The sequence below is a fragment of the Choloepus didactylus genome, chromosome 18 (genome assembly GCF_015220235.1).
Source record: "Choloepus didactylus isolate mChoDid1 chromosome 18, mChoDid1.pri, whole genome shotgun sequence".
Taxonomy (NCBI): domain Eukaryota; kingdom Metazoa; phylum Chordata; class Mammalia; order Pilosa; family Megalonychidae; genus Choloepus; species Choloepus didactylus.
The window spans coordinates 59,047,760-59,063,286 of NC_051324.1; the positions used below are offsets into that span (position 1 = coordinate 59,047,760).

Here is a 15,527-nt window from a genome sequence, read left to right on the forward strand (position 1 = left end):
CATTCCTCCCAATTCAAGAACAAAAACTTTTCTGACTCCTCTGAAATGAATCAAGACCAAACCTACATGAAGTTTTGAACCCATGATCAGGAGCAAGAATCTTGGGAATTTTTTTAAAGAAAGTAATTTTCTCACAATTTAAACTTACTTTCTACCAGAGGAAAGATATTCATATGCTTCTCGACTACTTCAATTCATTTCACTCTACCTGCTCAGGATAACAAGGTCCTTTCATGCAATCCATGAAACCAGACAGAGTGCCACAGTTTCTGAGTTCAGTACAAATTAAGTATTTCCCCATTATAAGAGATCTCTGTCATTGAGAAATAGGTTTTCTATTCATAGCAATGAAGAGAAAATTACATCTTGCTTTTCTTCAGTTATATGAATATATTCCCTTTAAGACCTACCATGCTAGCAGTGCTGACTCTTTTCAGACTAACTTCTTGAATTAGGGTGAAATCAAGGAAATTAAGACATATGTGCAAACTTTAAGACTAAACTGGAGAGGGAGAAAATGGCAGCATAGAGAGGAGTGGAAGTTAGTTAGTCCCCCCAGAGCAACTGAAAAAAACCAGGAACAACTAGTAAAAGATCTGGAATAACTGTTGGGAGATGATGGCTACTGTCCACACATCGTGCAACAACCTAAGTTGGGGGAAATGCCTGAGATTGCAGCGTAGGATCTGTGAGTAAAAACTGCGGACCAAGACGAGAGCCCCTTCCCTCATGGCAGCCTGAACTGCAAAACTACCCAGTGCTACAGAACAGCACTCTCTGAACAAGCGAATATACCTCAGCCCAGCTCCAACTGGGGTTTTAATGTTAACCGCTCAATACAAGCTACAGATCTCCAACAAGCAGACAGAGGATTTTGGTGACGACAGACCTTGGAGAGTCAGGGGAAGTATCTGTCTTGGGACAGGGAGCCCAAAGGATCAGGTGCTATCTCTGGCTGACAGGTGAATCTGGGGGCTGTAGACTGACCCTGAAAGGGGACTTTCTGGCCCTTTCTCTCTCTCTCTCAACCTGGGCGGCTCGGTGGAGAAAGCCTTAGCTGTTTGCAGCTCGCAGTGCTCTGCAGTAGAGAAAGCCTCAGCCATTTTAAACTTGCATCACTCTGACCCAGACAAGGGTGGAGGTAGCAGAGTCAGAGAAACAAAGAATCTATTTATATGCAAATGACCTCTCTCTACGGGGCATAGCTTCCCAAGAGGAAAAAGGTGGGGCCTACCTCTACTACCTGCTTTCCATTCAGAACTAGACCCCAGAGCCCGGGGGAAAACAGCCATGGGCTACACCTCCTTACACCAGCCTGGAGTGACAGGATGACAGGCGCCACCTGCTGGGCAGAAAAGCACAGGGTGTGTCAATCCTCTAAGAACTGGATACAGAATATTTCTTCTTTCTGGGACCTGAGCCTGTTCTCATCTGGGAAAACCCGATTGGGGTGGCCAAGGAGGTCAGATACCTAGACAACAGAAAACTACAACCTATACTAAGAAAAAAGAAGTTATGGCCCAGTCAAAGGAACAAACTTACACTTCAACTGAGATACAGGAATTTAAACAACTAATGGTAAAGCAATTCAAAAAGTTTAGAGAAGATACGGCAAAAGAGATAAAGGCTATAAAGAAAACACTGGGCATACATAAGGCAGAAATCAAAAGTTCGGAAAAAACAGCTGGCAGAATCTATGGAAATGAAAGGCACAACACAAAAGACAAAAGACACAATGGAAACATACAACAGCAGATCTCAAGAGGCAGAAGAAAACACTCAGGAACTGGAGAACAAGGCACCTGAAAGCCTACGCACAAAAGAACAGATAGAGAAAAGAATGGAAAAACATGAGAAACATCTCCAGGAACTTAAGGACAAAACGATATACAGGTATGTACGCATCATTGTTGTCCCAGAAGGAGAAGAGAAGAGAAAAGGGGCAGAAGCAATAATAGAGGAAATAATCAATGAAAATTTCCCATCTCTTATGAAAGACATAAAATTACAGACCCAAGAAGTGCAGCGTACTCCTAACAGAATAGCTCTGAATAGGCCTATGCCAAGACACTTAATAATCACATTATCAAATGTCAAAGACAAAGAGAGAATCCTGAAAGCAGCAAGAGAAAAGCGATCCATCACATACAAAGGAAGCTTGATAAGACTATGTGCAGATTTCTCAGCAGAAACCACAGAGGCAAGAAGGAAGTGGTGTGATATATTTAAGATACTGAAAGAAAAAAACCGCCAACCAAGAATCCTATATCTGGCAAAACTGTCCTCCAAATATGAGGGAGAGTTCAAAATATTCTCTGACAAACTGACAACAACAGAGTTTGTGAACAAGATATCTGCTCTATAGGAAACACTAAAGGAAGCACTACAGACTGACAGGAAAAAACAGGAGTGAGAGGTTTGGGACACAATTCTGGGTGGTGGTAGCACAGCACTGTAAGTACACTGAACAAAGATAACTGTGAATATGGTTGAAAGAGAAAGGTTAGGAGAATATGGGACACCAGAAGAAAAGAGGAAAGATAAAGACTGGGACTGCATAATTCAGTGAAACCTAGAGAGTTCAACAATTGTGATAAAATGTACAAATATGGTTTTACGTGAGGTAGAACAAATGAATGTCAACCTTGCAAGGTGTTAAAAATAGAGAGGCAATGGGGGAAAAATACAATCAATGTAAACTAGAACTATAATTTACAGAACATTGTATTATGCTTCCTTTAATGTAACAAAGGCAATATACCAAGGTAAATGCAGATAACAGGGGGGGCATAGGGGAGGCGCGTGAGACTCTTGGCATTGGTGGTGCTGTCTGACTATTCTACTTTGATCTAAGGTTATCTTTCCTTTTGCTACTTCCTAGTGGTCATTTTTTTTTTTCTTCTCTTTCGTTTTTCCTTTTCTTTTGTCTATTTTCTTTGACTCTTCCTCCTGCTTTGTGGAAGAAATGTAGATGTCCTTATATAGATAGTGGTGAGGGTGGTGAACACATAGATATGTGACTATACAGGGAACCATCAATTGCTTACTTAGGATGGAATGTACGGGGTGTGAACAAAACCATCTTTTAAAAAAAAATGGGTTGATGACAAAACTTGAGGGCAATATACTGAGTGAAATAAGCCAGATACATAAGGACAAATATTGCAGGGTCTCACTGATAGGAACTAATTATAATATGTAAATTCACAGACATGAAACATAAGTTACCAAGATATAGAACGAGGCTAAAGAATGGGGAGTGGTTGCTTGGTACGAGCAAAATGTTCAACTAGGTTGAACTTAAATGTTTGGAAATGACAGAGGTGATGGTAGCACATTGTGAGAATAACTAACAGTGCTGAGGGGTGCATGAATGTGTTGGAAAGGGGAAGCTCAGAGTCATGTATGTCACCAGAAGGAAAGCTGGAGGTTAAAAGATGGGAATGTATAAAACAGTGAACCTTGTGGTGGGCAATGTCTGAGATTAACCACAAATATTAGAAATCTCTTCCATGAACCAGAACAAATGTATGACAATACAACTAGAAGTTAATAATAGAGGGGCATATAGGAAAAAATATATACCCATTCCAGACTATATATACTACAGTTAGTAGTATTTCAGTGTTCTTTCATAAACAGTAACAAATGTACTATACCAATACTATGAGTCAACAATGGAGGGGGGGTGGATAGGGACATGAGAGGATTTGAGTTTCCTTTTTTTGTCTTTGTTTCTTTTCTGAAGTAATGAAAATGTTCTAAAAATTGAACAAAAATTAATTGTGGTGATGGATGCATAGCTGTATGATGGTACCGGGGGCAACTGATTGTACACTTTGGATCTCTGGATAATTGTAAGGAATGTGAACAATCACAATAAAAAAAAGAGACTAAAAAAAAAAACACATTTGAAATATTAGATGGCTGCCTATAGTGGGTGTTGTTTGAATGGCATGGGGGAATCAGAAAAAAGGGAATTAAAGAATGAGTAAATAAGAAAATAAATAAGAAAGGTCTTGCATAGTCCACTGATGAAAGAAGGCCATAAATCTAGGAGAATGGTTAACCTAATCCTCTGTATCTGAGATTCCCACCCACCAAGAAGGGAGGATAAAAGCAATGAATAACCTGAAGGCTCAGTGACCCTTAAGGCCCAGACTGCAAAGGTGTCTAAAATAAAAATTTCCAGGACCATGGTAGCACTGGCATTTAGAGCACTTTAAATCATTCCTCAAACTTCATTTCCTCAGCTGCTTTAGCATAGGTGGAGAATGCTATCTATGTCTGGCCCCATCACTCAAGCCTTAGTTTAAACCGCTGAAGCTGCTTTCTGCGCTAAGACCAAGGCAGTGCCACCTAGTGACGTATCTGTGAACTGAACCATGCGAGGAGGACACTGGAAGGGGCTCAACAACGGTGGGTTAGAGTCCGCCTGAGGACCTAAAGCAGAGGGCAGGACAGCTGGTGTACAGCAAAGCAATTTATAGTTGAAAAGCAGCAGAGAGCAAGCAGGAATCCTCATCAGTCATCCAAACATCCTGACAGCTGCGAGGAACTTAACAGGCCCAGAGAGGAGGGGGTGACTTGACCAAAGTCACACTGTGAGTCATGGCTGACCTGAGAGTAGAAGCCGGGACTAAATTTCCCAGGCTTGGGCTATTTCCCTGGTATCCTTAGATGTCACTCTAAGGTAAGTAAGAGTGGGAGCTGGTGGAGCTGGTACTGGTTTCCTGAGGGAGAAGCTTGGCCCCCAAGGGGGTTAGGAAACAAGGACATGTCAATGAAAGAGATGGCCCTGGCACCCACAGCATGGGTAGTTCCCAACAAGGAAAAGAGACTCAAAACCCCAGCAGGCACTTTTTCTCAACATTTGGAGACACGCTTTTAATGCTGAGGATGATTCCTTTTTGTTTGTTTTCCTTTCTGCCAACTTCCTCTTTTTAATTCTTGAATTCTGACTTCTTCCCTAGCACTCCACTTCTCTGTGACTAGATCTAATGGTCTTGTCTCCGGGTCATCTGTCACTGACCCTCCTCTCTTTTGTCTCTACACTCTCTCCTTTGGTGATTTCTCCAGATTACTCTCTCATTCATCCAACTAACACTCGAGCACCTACCATATGCAACTACTTTTACTAAGATGAATAAAAGACCATCCCTGGAGCTCATCCTAGAGGATGTAGACATACAAATAAATTGTTTTAATATAATGATAAATACTCTCACAGAGGTGTTTACAAGGTATTACATAAACAGAAAAGAATACATTTAGTTCTGCCTGAAAAATTGATTATCTCCAGCCCCAACTTCTTTCCCAAATTGTTGAAGCTCCAATTTTCAATTGACTTTTGGATAGTCTCACCTAGAGCATTTTAAGCTCAGTATATTTTAAATCTAATTCATCTCCTATCTCCAAAAACATCTATTTAAAACACAAAACAAACAAATGACAACAACATCAATAATAAACAGGTCTATTCAAAGCAACTGTCATCTACACTCAAGACTGAAATGTAACCAAATCTATGTTTAATCCATTGCTTTGCAATATATCTAGAGAAAAAGTCTATCTAGGACCTAGAAAAGGAAGAAACAAAGAGCCTATTATCTGCAGGGTGCCCTCTCTAGATGATAAAGATATTTTTATTTACCAGTCAGGCATGTATGTCTCTTCTGAGGAAAAGGACACAGCTTAAGATCACTCAACTCACTATTTTGGTTCTTAGTCTGTTCTTACCAAACAGCCTTCAGGTTAGAATCTTAATACCAGGTGCCATAATCTCCTATAGGAGAAGGAATTGGATAAGAATAATTTTCACTTTAAATGAGTATCTTGGAACCGTTTTCATTTACTATCTGATCGTTTTCTAGGATACTAGAATCATGAAAATTTAGAGCTACGTACCCTCGGTAACACCCTTTGCTGTATTCCTGGCCCTCTATTTTCTCCCTCCTCCAGTTCATGTAACCCTCAGCTGTTATAATAATCTTTCTCAAATTCCATTTTCTTGAGGTCACTCCCCAGCTCAATCACCACCAGCAACTCCCTAGGTCTGTTTTATCCAATATAAAGTGATTGGTCTGGAACCTAAAGCTTTTAGTCAACTGTCCCCATTTCAACCAAGCTTACACAATCTCCACTCTAGGCAAGCTGATTTGCTTACTGTCTTATGCCACTACTAGTTTATTTCTGCCCTGTGTCTTCGATTCTACCCTGCCCCTCCTGGCCATCAACCCATGTAGTAAATCTCAGAGCTTACTTCAACCAACATGAATTTTCTGATCAGCGTCAACCCTTCAAACACCACCTTGACTTTAAGTCCTTTGAAGACTTGTGTCAGAAATCCTCTGGGTCCAGAAATGGGAAGTCAAAAGAGCATCAAGTTTAGACCAATAAGAGATAAAATTAAATGGTCAAGTCATTCAATTATCAGATACTCCAAAAATATTTATATATTTATAATATTTTAATATTTTCTTATTTTTTTTGTGGGGCACTGTGCTAGGTGATAGGGACATCACGGTGAGACTAAATCCCTGCCTTTATGGAGCTCATATTAAATGTAATTAAAATTACTATATATACTATGAAAGTAAAGAACAAAGATGCTGTGAGAGAGAACAATTGGATGGAGCTAATAATTTAGATTAGGTAGGACAAGATATATTCTGAGGATATGATACTGAAGCTGAGGCTTATTAGATCAGTAGAATTTAGCTGGTCAAAAAGTAAGGGAAAAGTGTTTTAGGAAGAAGGAATAATATGGGTAAAAGTTTCCAATATTAATTAAGCATCTATTAAAGATGTGACACTTTTCAAAGAACAATATAGAGAAGTATAAGACTTGGCCTTTTTTAGGGAGACAAGACATAAATAAAATAATCAAAAATAAAAAAGAATAATAGGGACAGAATGAGTTTATTTTTCATTCAACAAATAAGAATAAGTATCCATTATATATCAGATACTGAAATAGTTTTGGAGAATACATTCAGGAACAAAGCAGACAGGGCTTCTGGCCTCATGGAGTGTACAGGCTACATGGGAAGATGAACAATTAAACCAGTGGACAATTAATGTCAAGCATGGCAGCACTGGAATAATAGCAGGGATAGCCAACCTATTCCAGTGGGTCAGAAAAGGCCTGGAAGAAGTATATTTGGAGGATGAGCAGTGATGGCCAGGTGAAGAGTGGGAGCAGAGTGTTCAGGGCAGAAAGAGCAGCACATGAAAAGCTATGAAGCAGGAGTGTGGGTCAAGAAATTCCACATAGCTGGAATGCAGGGCTTAATGGGGAGATGGGGTGAGTCAAGACTAAATAAGGAGGCAGGGACCAGACCTTAGAGGGTCTTGTAAGACCAGTTAATGGGCTTGGACTGTATCTCGACGACAGTGGGTAGCACTGAATTGGGGTGGGGTGGAGAGGGGAGTCCTGACATGATCAGAGTTGGTTTTGGTGGTACGTAAGACTAGAGGCAGGAAGAGACAAGAAGGTATGTTTAGGAGGTAAAATTTACCAATTTTACTGGAATCGCTTGCTTAACCATCCATATTCCCAAATAGCCTGTAGGTCTTTGTGACTAGATGTTGCAGTTAAAGAAAAAGAGTGGTTTGGTCAGTGGAGAGGATGGTGATGCCTTAAACTGGGAGCTGAAATATTTCAGGTGTGGGAAATGAGGAGTTCCATTCTGAACAAGGTACCTGAGAGACCTTCAGCTAGAAATAGTTAGCAGCCAGGCATTGGATCTGGAACTCTAAGAAGCAATCTGGCAAGAAATACAGATTTTGGGAACAACTTGTAGATGAGAAACTGAGACCACAAGAACAGGTGGGCTTGCCTAGGAAGAATGTGTAGGGTGAGAAGAAGGCTAATAAGGAACAGAACTAAAAGGGAGAAAAGAAAGAGGCCATGTTGACAGAGAAGTCAAAGGAAAGAGTAATTTGACCAGGAGGGAGGAACAAAAGTAGGGGGAAAAAAGCCCCCAGTTCAGCTAAGATAAGGAGAATTGAAGGTAGCATGCAACAGGGACAAATGAAGGGTACAGACAAGGAGGAATGAAGGAATTGAGAAGAAGAGCACACTTACTCTGGGCTATCTTTCAGTGGAACCTGCATCTTGCCAATGATACCAATCTAGCTTCCTCAATAGTTCCCTAAATATTGGCCTCCAAATCTGATTGAAGATGAAACAGACCAAGAGGCAGACTAAGGAGAAGAAATAATTAACTGTTTTTGGAATAATGCTTATTGCAACCCAACTTCACTTACCAGCTAAACATATGTGGCTAATGGATGTCAAAGTGGTTGTTGGGTGGTGAGTTTAATTAAATAGATTAATCAGGAACAGAGAAGGGAGTAAAAATGCTCTAAAAGACCTCATCAAAGCACAATTTCAATGTGGCGTTGCTATGGATGATTAGAAAACCACAGCAGATATATTAGCCTGGTGAACAACAGTCAGAAAAAGAGATGCTAGTTTTTAGGGGAAAAAAGGCTTTAGGCAAATTCTAAGCTTAAGAGCCAAAGCGCCAAGCATAACGGACTCCTTAAATGCTGGCTCTAGATACACATTTTACATATGAAGAATTATTTTTATGTATCCTTTGGATAAGTTCCTACATTCAGATTTACCAAAAAAAAAAAAAAATCTATTGCACAAGTACAAGACTTGGGTTGGTAGCACACTGTATGAAAATGAGCTGGGTATGTAAAATGACCACAAACTTAGCATGAGCAAACAGTGTGAGGCGGCTGCAAAAAAATGCAAATACAATTTTAGTCTACTTAATAGAAGTATCCAGATAACAAAAATAATAGTCATAGTGCATTCTGAATTGATTAGAACAAATCTAGAGTAGCGTGTTCAGTTAAGAGGGTCAAATTTTGAAAGCAATACATCTTATCCATCTCTTTCTTTCCATTCCCAGCTACCAAGTTCTTTCAGCTCATACCTTTGGTAGTAGATTGTTTCCAAAGAAGGCCCAACGGTCTCTCCCATCTCATATGCCTTTTGTGGTATCTTTTTGCCACTCCTCTCATCAAGGGCTGGAGACGATTTCTTCTGGTGAATCCAGGCTGACCTTGTGTCTTACTTTAACAACAACAAGTGATGGGGTTTGACTTACGGGCCTAGCCCTTAAGGGGCATCGCAGCTTCCATTTTGCCCTCTTGGTTGCCAGCCAGCAAGTCAACAAGCTGAGGCTATGCTTCTGATAAGAGGCCAATGTGGAAAGAGAGGTCCCATGGAAGAGAACTGAGAAGCCCCAACACTAACATCAAGACCCCAGACAAGTGAAGCTGTCTTGGATCTTCGAGTCACAGTCAAGCCACCCCAGCTGACATGACGCTATATGGAGCAAAGATGAGCTGTCCCCTTTAGCTCTCCCTTAATCCCTGACCCACAGAATCATGGGCAATAAAATGGTTATGGGTATAAGGCACTAAATGTTGGGGTGATTTATTCTGTAGCAACAGACAGCTGAAACACCTGGATGACTGATTATTCTCCATGGCATGGCATGGGGTTAGCATGAGTGTGAAGCCAGATTTCCTGGGTTTGACTGTGTGACTGTGGGTAAATCATTTAACCTTAATTCCCTTGTTTATAAAACGCATCTAATAATAGAACTACCTGCACTGACTTAAGAGAATTAAGAGTTAATCTAAAGAATTTAGAACAGTGCTTGGCACATAGTAAGGCTCAATAAATTTTAACTATTATCATTATTCCAGCGCTGTGTGACAGAACTTTCTGCAATGATGGTAATGTTCTTCACCTGTGCTGGTCAATGTGGTAGCCACTAGGCATATATGTCTGTTGAACACTTGGAATGTGGCTAGAGTGACTGAAGAACTTAATTTTTAATTTCATTTAAATTTAATTAATTAAACTTTAAATAGCTAGTGGTTAGTAGCTACCATATTAGACAGTTTAGAACTCTATTTCCATTCTAGTTCACCCAGTATAATCTTGCTAAAAGAACAGGGCCCAGGACAGCAGAAAATCACCTTAAGACTTGCCCTTTGTGGGGCTACAAGCACATAAGCAGTGACTAAAGATGGCTGGCTGGTAGAGAAGGAGGTAGCTGTGTCACTTGGTATTAAAAAAATAAATAAAAAGATATCCCTCCAACCTCACCAAAAGGGAGTGACCCATTCTAACTTGATTTCCTCTGCATAAAAATATGGGAACTAAAATGAGGAATTTTCCACACAACAGAACACACCTTGAGTCCCACATCTTGCCTAGAGATGCCCTGACTAGAAAACTAACCTTTAAAAATTGTTTCCATCATCTGCTGAAAAACAAAACAAAATTTTAATAGTTCCTTGGTCACTCATTTTTTTATTCGGCAGGAAGAAATTTGAGAGACCCTATTATGTGTGCAAGATACAGTCACATCCGTTATTGCATTTAATCAATCATTTTTTTTTTCAGACTAAGCAAACAGAAGTGAAAAGAAGTGGTTGCTGAAGAACCTAAAACCGGTTAGTGCCCGAGTTGAAATTCAAAACCAGGCCTCTTTCCAATACACCAGTATGTCTCTCCAACAAGAACAAAAATTCTGCTTGCCTTCTGAGATTCTTCCATAATAGATAACTATTTCAAGTTAATGTCTTAATTCTTAACAGACTGATCTCATTTCTGCCTTTCTTCCTTTACTCTTTCCTTTTCGTCTAATTCTACCTATCCTTCAAGTCCAATTAAATGTTTTTTTTTTTCCTTCCAAAGAAACCTTCTTTATCTTCAATCCCAATAAATTTAACTCTCCTCTTAATTTTTACATCACATAATGTAGCATTCTTTGCACTTTCCCCTTAAATAGAGCTCAATCTCCTAGAAGACGAGGGCCATACAAAATCTTGGGAAGATAACGATTCTTTCGAATTTCCCGATTTCCCCCAGAGCCGTGAGAGAGTAGATACTTCCGGAATGGATGAATGGCCAAAGCTCAACAGACGTATACTTCTTATCTAAGGCCAGCCCCAAACTCTCGTGCTTTACCCTTAGCGTAAACTACCGCGCACCAATTAATCCAGAACGGAAAACTGAGCAGCGAATCCAGACAGCAGCCCATCCACGTAACGCACCGTCACGCCACGCCCAGCCTTCTGGTTGCGGTGGCCAATTGGGCGTGGCGTACGTGGGGGAAGGCGTAGCTCGCAGTCAGACTCGGTAGTTTCCGATAGTCCTCGACAATTTCCGGCAACGCTCCCCTTCCCCGCCACTACACCTCGGGTATTTCCGGGCTCTTTCGGGCCTTTCCGTCTGGCTCCCGCTCGGCTCTCTCCACTTCGTGTATTTCCGGGTCCCGCTCGGAGGTATTCGGCAATCGCTCGGCCTCCCCCATCCCCCGGTAACGGTCGCTGGTGAGTTTAAATGAGCCGGGGCTGGCCGGGCCGGAGCCGCTACGGGGGGGGGGGGGTGCTGAGGCACTGCGGAAAGTGGGCCTGAGCCTCAAGGATGACGGTGCTGCAGGAACCCGTCCAGGTAATGATAACCCCTTCTCTCTGAGGCTTGGCTCGCAGCCTCGGTCGGGAAGCGGCGTACGGCCACTCCGCGGCCTGGTGCGGCCTAGGCCCGGGCTGCCTCTCCCGCCTCCTCTTATGCCGGGTCCTGCCTACCTTTTCGTCAGTTCAGCCGCCGTGCCCGCAACCTAAGCCATGTTACCTCTGGTCCTACATTACTTCTACCCCTAATCTGATCGGGGTTAGATGATAATACCTCCTGTCCTTTCCGAGCCAACGTTCGGCCAGCCCCTCCTGTCAGTCTAAGGGCCTGGTCTCTACCGGGTGGAGAGATGAGGGGGCCGAAAACTCGCCCCAGGTGCTCTCCTGCCGAAAGGATGATTGAGAAGCAGGTTTGATCAGAACTAGTATGGTCTCCCTAATGGTGGGGCAAGTTTGCGGGGTTTTATTTGTTTCATTTTATGTGAGAGGGTGGAGGGAAGGTGGGATCGGTATTTCTTAATACTTATTTCTATCTTAGTAACAGACTTTCTAGCCTACGTTGCTTTTCTCTATTAGTGAATTTCCTACTGGACGATGGTTCCAGAAGAGAAATCCAAGACCCAGTGCTGAGGTGCAAGAACCTATCCAAACGGGGCGAGGATTGGGGGGTAGAAACGGCAAATCTGTTTTTTTCCCTTACCTGTGATGAGGGTCAGGAATAATTTCCTGTGCATGCTTATAAAGTGTTTGTGAAACGGAAAGACACCTAATGGTTTTTCCATCCATTTTACTGTCCCTATCACACCAAAGTATGCTTTGACACACGGTGCTGTATCTGTATGTAGGAAACCCTGTTGGATTTTAAGTGTGTGATGCAGTGCCAAGTAATTTTTCCCCCTGCCATCTGAAAAAAATACTGAATCTTTTGTCCTTTGATTATAGACCAGGTTTGGAGGGTTTTGATCCCACCATATGATCTTTGACTTGATCAAAAGAGTTGACCTCTATCAACTGCTGTCATTGAGTCGTGGACTTCCCTTAATTTGAAGTTAGAAAGCAAACCGATTTTGGAAATTACTTCATATTGCTCCTAATAGGACTGCAATATCTAATAGTAAATATTTTCATATGTCACTACTTCCATATTTCATTAATTCTTCTTCATAGCATGAACTACTTATTTCTCCTAGTTTCGCTTCTTCTCCAGGTCTTTACATGTTGCAGTTCTTTAGTGTTTGAATTAACATAATGTGGGATTCTATCTCAGGAAAGTTACCTCTTTACAAGTTGTGCCAGTGCTTCCAAAGGTATTTCTTTCCATCCAAATTTGTGTTACCAGTAAAGAGATTCTTTTAAGATTTTTTTGAGCCCTAACAGGAAATTAGAAGTTTAACTGTACCTTCTTAAATGGATAAACATATTATTCAAGTTGCTTAATTTCTCTTTTATATCTTATAATTTTGTCTTAATAGTTAATGATACTTTTGCTTTATCTGGCCCCAAAAGGTTTCTAAAGTGATAGACTAGTTTAACTGATAGCATATAACACTATTTAATAATAGTACCAACCTACATAACACTGTGGACAAAAAAAATACGTAGCCTGTTCCTAGATAGTGCCCATCAGGTTTCCTCTTTTTCCTTAGAATACTCTTAGCAATTAAAGCACTTAGATATTTTTAAGGCTTAAAAGCCAAAGTTGTCCACCACCACCACCACCACCACCCCCACACCAGCATTGTCCATTAGATTTGGGGATGGTGGTAAGAAGTTTTAGGTTAGGGAGCAGTGGGAGGAGCAAGCATCTTTGGTTAAGGTAATAAAAATCAGCTGATCAGGGATAATGTTAAAAATGGGAGTTAGTGAGGAAGAGAAAAAAATATGACAGATAAGTAAGATACTGTCTATATTTTAATAAACTAGGGTAGCTGATGGCATGTATTGGGAAAGGGATGATAGTAGGTTGGAAAATTACTTTGTTTCCTTTCTTGGGATGCCTCAGGGTTCATGGTATTACTCAGATTGGAAAAAGTTGAACGATGACCAGCTGTTTTTCTGCTTTTTTTTTTGCGCTAAAGTTTTAACATAGAATAGCCAGTCTGATATACCACATATGCACATATGCCTAAATAGAAGGGTATCATTCCTCCCCCAAATTACCTTTCATAGAAAAGTAGTACTTTGTATTTGAATCTTTACAAAAATTTCATATTTTGAAGCAGAACTTCTGTCGATTATTTTATTTTTAATAGTAACTGTTTGGGGAAGACACACTTGCCTGAATGAGTATAATCAGTGCTAACTGGATGTTTATAAAAGTTGCCTGATGAACTTGGTCTTTAAAAAAGAGGCAAAGACATTTTATATATGATTTACCATTATTTTTTGGAGGTAGGGCTTCACGGTTAGATGTGTTGGGTGAGGTTGTAAACAAGCTTTTTAAAAATCACTTTAATAAGCAGTGTAGTTAACTGGGTACTATATTCCCAATATCGTTGTGAGGTCACTAGATAGTGAAGGCATACTTTTGGCTTGGAATAAGCACCTAACATGAATTCAAAGATAACCGTATTTCAGGTAACTTAGAATTGAAGGTGTTGTACTCTGGGAAATTGTGTTAAATGACCCAAAAAAGTGGCTGTAGTGATGACAGAGATACTGATATCAAAGATGCATGTGAACAGTTTGAATATATGCAGCGAGAGTAGAAAAAAATGAAATTGCTAAGTAGATTTTGTGATTTTAAAATATGTGTAACTATACTAACAAATTAATAGGCATTGATTATTTGATTACATCCCAAAAAGTTTATATATTCAAGGTGATTGGAACATTCTTGTTTTTAAAATATTCTTTGAGGAAATGGGAGATACCTTCTATTTAGGATCCCCTTGTATTTAGATGCAATACAGTATCTTGAAGACAGTGCTACATAAGACCTGAATTAAAAGAATAAGCTTTGGGGGAAAAAAGTCATTAAAAATACATGATAATTTATTCCCTTTACAGTCTAGTGCCTGATGTAGCTCTTGTTGTGCTTATGGTCCACAGGAAGTGAAAAACACTAGACAGATAATCACAAATTAGTAATTACAATTATTGATAAGATAAGGATACAAGAAATAGAGATTTTCTGAGAGTGACCTGACCTCAGTTCAGGTGTCAGGTTTGCTTGTGCACCACCAAAGGAGGTACTGCAAAGCCACAAAATGTTAAGGCATAACCTCAAGGAAAAATTCAAATTGGAAAGAATGCATTATGGATCATCTGCTATATGCCAAGCATAGAAGAGTATAAAAGGCATTCTGATACTTCTCTAAAAAGGGTGTCAAGAAGGTTCTTTTTGAGGAAATGACATTTAAACTGAGATCTGAAGATTGAGAAGGAAACAGTAATGTGAAGAACATTGCAGGCAGAGAAAACAACATGTGCAAAGTCCCTAAGCCACAGCCGAACTTGGCATTGGAAGAACTGAATGAAGGTCAGTGTGGCTGGAGTTGCATAGTGAGGCAGAAGGAAATGGCAAAAGATGAGGTCAGCAGGAGCTGGAGCATGCAGGCCTGAAAGGCCATTATAAAGAGTTCAGGTTTCATTCTAAGTATAATGGGGAATCATTGAAGAATTTTCAGCGGAGGGTTGACATGATCTGATTTATATGTTAAGATCTCTCTGGCTACTGTATTAGAAATGTAATGTGGGGTTGGGGCAAGGGTAAAAGCAGTAATTTTAGAGTTGATGGTAATTTGGACTGAAGTGGTAGCAATGGAGTCGGAGATAAGTGAATGAATTAGAGAGCTGTTTTGGAGGTAGAAATTCAAGAGATGTTTGGGAGGCAGACCTGATGAGACTTGGACATTGATTGGATGTGTTTGTTGGGGAATCCAAGAATGATTGCCTGGATTTCATTTTGGTGGTGTCAGTTAAGAAATGGAGAATTCTTTAGTGCGCTGGGAATGGGAGACAGATTTGAAGGAGGACAATAAAGAAATTTGGTTTTAACAAATTAAATTGGAGATATCTGTGAGACCACCAAATAGAAATATGGAGATATAATCCCTAATCTTTTGAGGATT

General features: G+C 40.4%; 2 protein-coding genes across 8 annotated transcripts in view; one reads left to right on the forward strand and one right to left on the reverse strand.

The window, feature by feature from the left end:
* MYL4 (myosin light chain 4) overlaps positions 1-11,779 on the reverse strand; it is a 29,640-nt gene extending 17,861 nt beyond the window's left edge. The window contains exon 1 of one of the 3 annotated variants that reach the window (XM_037808413.1): positions 11,729-11,779. Coding sequence is in view for 2 of the 3 variants with exons in the window: in XM_037808410.1 (XP_037664338.1) it covers positions 11,032-11,081 (50 nt within the window). In the remaining variant the exon portion in view is untranslated. Of the gene's footprint in view, positions 1-8,954; positions 9,024-11,031; positions 11,204-11,728 lie in introns of those variants that run through there. The other 2 variants (XM_037808410.1, XM_037808412.1) reach the window with 2 other exon arrangements.
* The window catches only part of CDC27 (cell division cycle 27), a 116,933-nt gene continuing 112,796 nt past the window's right edge, over positions 11,391-15,527 (forward strand). For all 5 annotated transcript variants that reach the window (XR_005212600.1, XM_037808405.1, XM_037808407.1 and 2 more), the window contains exon 1: positions 11,391-11,494. Coding sequence is in view for 4 of the 5 variants with exons in the window: in XM_037808405.1 (XP_037664333.1) it covers positions 11,468-11,494 (27 nt within the window). In the remaining variant the exon portion in view is untranslated. The remainder of the gene's footprint in view (positions 11,495-15,527) is intronic.